At 42.9% G+C, this 9,513-nt stretch overlaps 1 protein-coding gene across 1 annotated transcript; it reads right to left on the reverse strand.

Annotated features, from left to right (window-relative positions):
* Nucleotides 1-1,057: 1,057 nt before the first annotated feature.
* Nucleotides 1,058-8,985, reverse strand: LOC139444048 (2-Hydroxyacid oxidase 1-like). Its single transcript, XM_071224954.1, has 8 exons — nucleotides 8,805-8,985; nucleotides 7,525-7,676; nucleotides 5,580-5,835; nucleotides 5,152-5,324; nucleotides 3,333-3,424; nucleotides 2,027-2,185; nucleotides 1,656-1,725; nucleotides 1,058-1,246 (listed from the first exon to the last, which is right to left on the reverse strand). The coding sequence occupies exons 1-8, from the start codon at nucleotides 8,939-8,941 to the stop codon at nucleotides 1,176-1,178; spliced, it is 1,110 nt and encodes a 369-aa protein (XP_071081055.1). The 5' UTR covers nucleotides 8,942-8,985; the 3' UTR covers nucleotides 1,058-1,175.
* Between the last annotated feature and the right edge of the window lie 528 nt (nucleotides 8,986-9,513).

The raw sequence follows: 9,513 nt of genomic DNA on the forward strand, positions 1-9,513 counted from the left end.
ATTCTTTATTAACAGCATTGCATGGCGTATAAACATTGGACCGCTTCCGTGGTCTAGTGGATAGAGCGTCCGCCCGGGGAGCGGAAGGCCGTGGGTTCGACCCCCGGTCGCGTCATACCAAAACACGTTAAAAGATGGTGCTTGTTGTTACCCTGTCTAGCGCTCGGCATTAAGGGGCTAAAACAAGGACTGGCCGGCTTGGGGTCAGTATACTGTGTCTGAGTGGAGTATTCATGTTAAAATGCGGCATGGTATCTCAGTGAGCTAGCACTATAAAATCGGCATTAGTCCAGACTTGTACAAACAGCCACACACACACACACACACACACACACTCACACACATGCATGCAATAATCCTGTACGCGACGTTAAACCCTATGTAAAAGTATTAAATGTGTTTTGTTACCATTTTGGTAGCAGTTTGAAGTATTTATCAACCAATGGCAACCCTTATTTGTTCCAAAACCTGTAATCCAGTGTTAATTCTTGGCGGGAATCGGGAATACAGTACAGTTTTAGATTGGTTGGTTGGTTTGTTGTTTAACGCCGCACTCAGCAATATTCCAGCTATATCTGTAAATAATCGAGTCTGGACCAGACAATTCAGTGATTAATATCAAGTACATCGATCCACGCAGTTGGGATCGATGACATGTATCAACCAAGTCAGCGAGCCTGACCACCCGATCCCATAATTCGCCTTTTACGACAAGCATAGTCAATATTGTGACTTAATCCTCTGATTCTCGTCCTTATGTCAATCTCTCTTTAAAATAAATAGGATATATTTGTCATATACCTTTACTGCCATTCTTGGTTCACGCCTCATGCATAGGTTATTTTTAAGGAGAGTTCAATGTCAGATGCTGGCATATACTTTATCAAAAACTTGTGTGTAACAACTGATCTTATTTAAAGAATATTATTCAAAATATGACACAGGCAATCAGATTTCGATATTTCGCTCGGGGTTTTATTGCTGTTTCACATAAACGACAAAAAACATATACTTTGCAACAGTTTTAGTGAGATAATAGTATATCAGCAATACCCGGTGTGCCTTCAGATAAGTGAGGCCACCCAACATACATGCAGTTCGTGAAGGTGATGATGTTCAGCTTCTACTCCCCTGCCACACACAACACCTAGGGTGGGTTATGCCTTCGTCTTCACTCAGAGCATGGAGCTGTAGTAGGATTTGTGAACCACCATGTCTCGCGAGATCTCGCTTATCTTAGATGCTCCTGAAATAAAGAGTGAGTTTGGAGATTGTTTTAACGCAGCTTTAAACAGCATTTCAGTTATAGCAGGCTATATTATGTCAGCTTGATGCGGCAAAAAAAAACGATGTGATGCAGACTAAGGCATCTGTTTCGACAATCATTTTTGAGAATCGATCCACCCAAATCGGGTATGATGACATACATCAACCAAGTCACCGAGCTTGTCAACCGATCCCTTAGTCGCCTCTTACGACAACATGAGTTGCTAAAGACCAATTCTAACCACGGTCTACCACAAGCGAACTTACTATTATTTAAGTTAATATGTGCATATTCTACTATAAGTTCGTCCAATCGGGATATCTATGGACATTATGTGAATAACGGTCCTGCAGCTGGACATAATAGCTGAGACTGGCCATCGACTGACCTGCTAGAGCCATGCCCGTGTTTAGTTCATCGCCCAAGATCTGCAGCACCTTCTCTGCTCCTTCGCATCCCTGGGGGACAACAACATCATCTTGTTCTTATTTCACCGTTTCCCTTAATCATATTTTAAAACACTCACCTTTTTGACAATTTAATTGAATTTTGTCCCACAACCAAACGGTTTAAAAAACAGATTTGTAAAGTAACCCTTACTTTGTCTTTGAGAATTAAGTAAACGGTCAAAACATACAGCCTGAAACCGTGTGCGAAAAATCAACAGTCATTATTATATATCTGAACTTCGAGATGAACTTACATATCTGCGCCAAGGCTGTCAAGTAATTTTAAAGCGAGCACTCCGCAGTCACCTACCGTATGTGCTAGACCCCAGAGAATCGGCCGCCCAACGAAGACGGCCCGTGCCCCCATAGCGATGGCTTTGAGAGCGTCCAACCCACTCCGGACTCCCCCATCCAGGTAGACCTCGCACCTGTCCCCCACGGCCTCCACCACCTCCCGCAGGGCGTCCATCTAAAGTGGGGTAGATAAACACAGCCATATATTATTTCAGCATCAACAGTGCCGTGTGTTAATCTTTTTGCTGTACAGTTTTCATAGTAGACGTCGGCCCGCAGGCCCAAGGCCGACAGATTTGTTCTCGGGCTGCTGGTTTTAAAATTACGGCCTGCAGTATATAAATATTTAATTATTAAGCATTATTTCAGTATAGTGATAAACATAATTTTCATATTTATAAACAGTAGGATTAGACCTTTCAAATGATGTATGACATGTAGTCGCAAAGATGATTTACAAGCTGATATTTTCCTGATAAATGTAGGCTTCATCTATCACCACCGAGTCCCTGGGAACTCGGTGTGATAGCAGTAATAGCTTCTGTATGACTGGTTATGTTTTGTAATTTATATTGCAAGAGTATGTCTCCAAGCTTCTGATAAAATGTTTGAGCCGACAGTTTTTTCCACTGGGCCTACAATTTCTTTTCAAATTTGCTGACCCTTAAGTCTCTCAGTTTACTCTGCTGAGTTTCAGACGCTGTTGCTGTATCTTCAAGGGTTAGATTTGACTGTCTGGTGTATGTTCAATACAGTCACTGACACGTACGTATTGAATTGTGGTCGTGAACAACGTGATTAAACCTTCTCTTTAGCCTTTCCTCTGTTTCATTTGTTTTGTTGTTTAATGCCACGCTCGGTAATATTCAGCCACACTCGGTAATATTCAGCTATATGACGGCTGCCTGTAAAAACGCGAGTCTGGACCATGCAGACAAACCAGTCTTGATATTATGGGCAACAATCAAGGCCGTTGGGGTACGAGATCACCCTATCACCGAGCCTGACCACCCGATCCATTGTGTCGCCTCGTCCGACCTTCATACAGGTTCTATGTTTGAATTCTGAAGACTGAATGGGAATCGCTCAGCCTATCAGCATTGGAGCATGTCACGTCTCTTGCATCCTCCCGAGGCAAGGGAGTTAACTGACTGTAAACGTCCAGGACTTTTATAGTCAGTTAACTCCCTTGCCTCGGGAAGGTGCGCCTCCTGCTGTCAAAAAGCCCAATAGAGGTCTTATCAGACAATAATTGAATCTGCTACTGTTTCCTGACAACTCTGACGTCCGAACTTTGTAGAAATCCCCATCCCCTTTCTCACCGTGGCGGGTACACAGTCCAGCTCCCGACCCCCGTGGTTCGACACCCACACAGCATCGGCACCTGCCTCGACAGCTTCCCGGGCCCCCTCACCTGGCAACGCAGGAACATGTATGCTCAACAACAAAGGTTCCTGTGACACCAATATTTTAGTGTATTTTTCAAACAAGTAAAGTTTGGTTTTCAATATTGTAGTACATGTATGGAATCAAGTCACAAAAACGCAGCTGCTACAGAAAAGCGTGCATTCCATGAAAAAGTTGACTTTTATGCAAGCCCCATGCATTTCACTACCAAAGAAAGAGTATAAAAACATGTGCGTTAACGGGATTCCTGATGCATTGTTTAGCATCGTGCTGACAACTACTCAGAAAACAGCAAAATTACGCAATTTTTCAACATTACGAAATGCCACGCCTGTCCGAAAATGGGCGCCTGCGAGCCATTGGTATGCTTGAAGCAGGATCGAGTCAACGTGATGTTGCAAGACAATTTAACGTCCACAGAAACACCATTTGGTGTTTATGGCAACGTTGGAAACAGACAAATGCAGTCAGAGACAATCCTCGGAGTGGCAGGCCACGCGTTACCAATAATCGACAAGACAACTGGATTCGAACAACACACCTACGAAATCGATTCCAGCCAGCAACACTGACTGCAAGAAACACCTGGCCTTCGAAGAATATCTTCCCAAACCGTACGTCGTCGCCTCAGATGTGCAGGGATTGTCGCCAGAAGACCCGCCAGACGTCCCATTTTGACAGGAAAGTCACCGCCAAGCACGTCTACAGTGGTGCAGACAGCGTCTACGCTGGACGGCCATGCAGTGGGGACAAGTTCTATTCACTGACGAGTCTCGTTTTCACCTCAGCCACAGCGATGGACGGATTCGAGTGTACCGACGACGAGGTGAATGTGGGATGAGATGGATCAGCGCCTTCGACGTCAACCACTCCACATGGAACTTCGAAACATGCTCCAGCAGATATGGACAGATATCGCACAGGACTTTGTGCGACGCCTGTCCATTCCATGAGACGAAAATGTGTTGCTTGCATCGAAACAGAAGTGGACACACACGCTATTGATTTGTAAATTGACATTTTGGCATGGTCATGGGTTGTTGTTTTTATGAAATCACGCATTTTCTGAAGTCAGTATGGCAAATTAAACCATTTGAACACTTACATGAGTCTTTTATCTGTTGCAAACCGAAATTGTTTCAGATTTGGTTAAAAACATAACTTTGCATTAAATCTTATTCAATGTCACAGGAACTTTTGTTGTTCTGTATATATTGCATCATGGGCAAGCTAATTCAGAAACGACTGTCCGAAATCTAAGGCTTTTCGTCATCAGAATTCCTCAATGAGGTGAGGTGAAATGGGGCGTAACGTCCCGTCAAAGATTATTGCATGTACGTGTGTGTGTTTGTTTGGCTGCTTGTACTAGTCAGGACTGATGCCGATTTATAGTGCTAGCTCACTGAGATACCTTGCCGCAGTTTAACATGAATATCCCATTCAGACACAGTATACTGACTCCGAGCCGACCAGTCCTTGTTTTAGCCCCTTAATGCCGAGCGCCAGACAGGGTAACAACAAGAACCATCTTTTAACATCTTTTGGTAAGACGCGACCGGGGATCAAACCCCGGACCTTCCGCTCCGGGCGGACGCTCTACCACTAGACCACGGAGGCTATTCCTCAAGAACCAAGCGGATAGGTTACACACTGGCTAGAGTAATCTCTATTGGCAATTTGTTTTATTCAGTCCCACGTACCTCTATATCCACCGACATGTATGTTTGAAGGTACCTGTTACAATGCCCTTCGCTATCACCGGGAGTTTGGTGATGGTCTTCAGCCATCGCAGGTCGTCCCATGTTGCGGAGGATGAAAAGAGTTTGTTGACGAACTTGCTCCATCCTCCCTCCCTCTCCTCATCAGACATCCCGTCACGTGACTTCAATCCCTCTAGCACACCTAGCCTGAAAATAAATGTGTATTCCTTGAGGCTGAAAAAACATGAGCGTCACGACTCTTTTAATGTGCCTCATAAGTCGATTTCGGCTGCACACGCGTTTCATGTTGTCCTTGGTTGATGCATGTCATCATATCACGCATAGATCGGTGCTGGGTTTTCTAGTTCAGACTCGATTATTCACAAACCGCCATCATGTAGCTGGAATGTCGTTGTGTGCGGTGTTAAACAACAAAATGAACACTTTACTGCGGCTACTAACTTGTAAGGAGCTGGCAATGTGAAGTGGTTCCTCATCTCAGCATGGCGGCGTCCGTGCACGTGGGAGTCAACAGTTAGCGCCAGGGCCGAGAAGCCAGCATCTTCTGCTTTCCGTACGAGCCGAGTCAGCATATTTCGGTCTGAGAGGATGTGGATCTGGAACCATCGCAGACAATCTGGCACCTTCTCCCCAATCTCCTCCAGACCCGTGGTGGCAGATGTGGACAGTGTGAAACATCGGCCAAGTCGGGCACAAGCTGCAGACATGATGAAGAGCTAATATTCGGACATTAGTATGAGAGAGTAGGGTTTAACAGAGACCATATACCGATTTCTGCTCTCTGGGTTTAACGAGGCTTCTAAAAAATATTTCAGTAATATCAAAGGCGTGTCAGCTTGATGTGGGAGGACAGCCCAAAGTGATGCAGGTCTTAGACTTTACCACTGTGGTGGAACCAATGAGTACTTGCTGTGGTAAATATGGGCTGCTTCGACTTATCAGCATTTAATGTTGTTAAAGACCATCTGGCAATGACTGTTATTAAGGAAGTTCGGGTTACCTGGAGCAAAGAGTAATTATAGCATAATGGACAGGAAGAGACCAAAATTTAAAGGGACGATTAAAATGAATATCGGGTGGTTACTATACACAAACGTATAAACGTAAACAAGACCTTGTAAATATTTTACGGTCTAAGCAGCGAAGAAAAATTACAGCTGTGGCAATACATTTAAAACAAATGTTCAGCATGTCCCTTTAAGAACTTTTATGGATGCTTCATAAATACACGTGTGTGCTGTTCATATCTGGAGTGAGTGAAAATTATTTAACGCCGCTTTTAACAGTATTCCAGTTATATCATGGCGTGTCAGCTTAATGTAGGAGGAAAGCCCGAAGCGATGCAGGTCTCAGAAGTTCCATAGGTTTCATGACGCAACTTTGTACAGCAAATTGCGACGCCTTAGACGACTGGGCCACCTGTGCCCCTCTCACCTGGAAGCTGAATTATTGCACTGAATTTGTACCCTGGTCCATTAGGCCTTAATACTGAATAAACATGTCTGTCTGTGATCTGTCATCATGTGGCCCGACGGTGTGGATCTCGTTGCTCATATGCCATCAATCATTGACCCATACTTGGCCAAAACTCGGTCATAAAATTGTGGTCGTTATATATAGCTGGAACACTACTGACTGTGATGTACAACAGTGTTCACTCACAGTGTAAGGGAACACAAGCATCATATAACTATGGACAGTACATCAAGTCAAATATGTTTAACTCATCTCCAAACCTAAAGGGATCAGGTGATCAAGCTCGCTGACTTGGCTGATGGATGGCATCGTATCCCAATTGACAAGAAAGGAGAAATATCCTACATTTATTCAAATAACAACATGCAGTGACGTAATTACAGAAAATATGGATATCTACACGTCCACACAATACTTTCTTCTTAAGTCAAAGCGTGGTTTCACTTTACTGACTGGGCATTCTGTAACCTGAACCTCTTGCACTAACATTACCAGACAATAGTACAAAACATTACCAGACAATAGTACAAAACATTACCAGACAATAGTACAAAACATTACTAGGCAATAGTACAAAACATTACCAGACAATAGTACAAAATATTACTAGGCAATAGTACAAAACATAACCAGACAATAGTACCAAACATTACCAGACAATAGTACAAAACATTACTAGGCAATAGTACAAAACATTACCAGACAATAGTACCAAACATTACAAGACAATAGTACAAAACATTACCAGACAATAGTACAAAACATTACCAGACAATAGTATATAACATTACCAGACGATAGTACAAAACATTACCAGACAATAGTACAAAACATTACCAGACAATAGTATAAAACATCACCTAACAATAGTTCAACCTACTCCACCTGTTGCGGATGTGAGTGTACGTACCGCGAGCTACAGCCACCTCTCCTTCGGGGTGGGCCAGACGACACATGGCAACAGAGGACACGCCGATAGGACAGTCTACTCTCTGCCCCAGAATGGTGGTCGCCATTGATCGATTGGACACATCCCGCATATACTTCGGTCGAATCTTGTACCTGTAAACCGTATCAGTGACACTGAAGTTGCAATGCGACAAAACTGATAAAAAATAGTGGTGGGAAAGCTTTAAATACGCTTTGAATATTTGGAATTCGTGTATTGATATCGAGTGACAGATAATAGTGTACAACATTGAGAATCCATTGTTGAATAGGCATTACTTACATGTTGACGGATGACAATGTAAACAAAAATTATGGATAATTTCTATATTTACTGTTATAGGCGACATTTCGGTATAGATCGATATACCATTGTCAAGCAAGGTTAAATTCTGAACATGTTACAGATAATAAATGGTAGGTGGAGGAATAAGAGTAACAACAATTGCAGACATAAGAGAGATTAACGTGAGTAGGTCAAGTAACGACAACAGAAGAATAATACTGCAACAACATGTTTATTGAGAATCCAGCAGTGAATATTTTGTTTTTACAATAAGCCGCGTCAATACCTGAAAAGACCCAGCACTATTTAACTTGAAAGATCGTGTGTGTTGTGGCATATTAGCAGTTATATATGTGACAGTCAATTCTAGTATCTGACACTGTAAATGCGTCACCACAACATAAACCTTACTATAATTGTCACGTGTAAATTGCATGATAAAGGTACTAGCATCTGTGGCATGGGAAGAGTAATGAAGTTGGGTCCATATAATAAGTCAACTCATTGACACTTCTTGTTTCTTAACTGCCACTTAAGAGCCAAAGACCGTGATTCAAGAAGCATGTATTGAAACATTCATATTGCAAATTAACTTACACTAGTTGAGCTATGTCAGATTGTTGTGAATGTTTCCTGTGCGTGGTGTGCCTTATACATGTATTAGGAAACAAACGTTCGTTCAATAACGCCTGGATCTGATTCGGATCATATTACCAGGGGCGGATCATATACGGGGAGGGGCAAATTTCCCAAGACACCGCCAGGGGGATATCTGCACGAAGACGGCAGGTCAACTGTGCTCCGTGTGCATTGTGTTCTGTGATATTTACTCAGGCAATATAGTCTACGTTTACATCAAATTAGGAATGTAATGAACCATCATTTCCAATCGATATTTAATAATTCATGGTATACAAAGTAGGCCTAGATCCTAATGAAGAAGACCATTGCATCACCTCCCGAAAGCATCAGTGTTATCTCTGTAGGTGTCTTCATTATTCGCCCCACTGTTGTAATATTCACGGACATACTTTGACAGTTTTGCCTCGGCTATTTTCTTAAAGTCTTCGATACACACAGGATCGGTCGCCATTCCTGGAGATGTCTCTGTTGGGTACGAGCACGAGTTATGGGGGTCTGCTTACCGGTGATCCACAAAAAACGTAACCCCGGTGACGTAATCGCCCCGCCCCGTTATAAAGCAGGTGTCAACAGCGTGCGGAGGACCAGACACCGACGGCCTTCTGTTTCTTCGGAGAAGAAAAGACTTTTCACGCCTACATTTGTAACCGCACTGTCATAATATCTGATCTCAAAACAATTATTTATTTGTAATATTTTATTAAACTAGAAACGTGATGTAACTATTTAACGCCTTTGCCTTCAAATATATTAATGATTAATAAACGGGAAGTATTTTCACCAGATTGGTTTGCAAGACACAGAGACCTGCTCTGCTAGACATGACATAATATATTTCAGACTAAGATCTCATTTATGCGTTCTGCACCTCTAAGTAAAAATTTATGATTTTGTAGAGTATAGCAAATATATACTGAATAGGGCTGGGACGAGTCCAAATTTACTACCCGGCTACCCACCCGCTTATTACCGATCCTACCCGGGTACCCACTGTAGGTCTCAAGAGATAGGTACAAGATGTCC

This window comes from Haliotis cracherodii, unplaced genomic scaffold (assembly GCF_022045235.1).
Source record: "Haliotis cracherodii isolate W230 unplaced genomic scaffold, xgHalCrac1.p SCAF_5, whole genome shotgun sequence".
In the NCBI taxonomy this organism is placed as follows: domain Eukaryota; kingdom Metazoa; phylum Mollusca; class Gastropoda; order Lepetellida; family Haliotidae; genus Haliotis; species Haliotis cracherodii.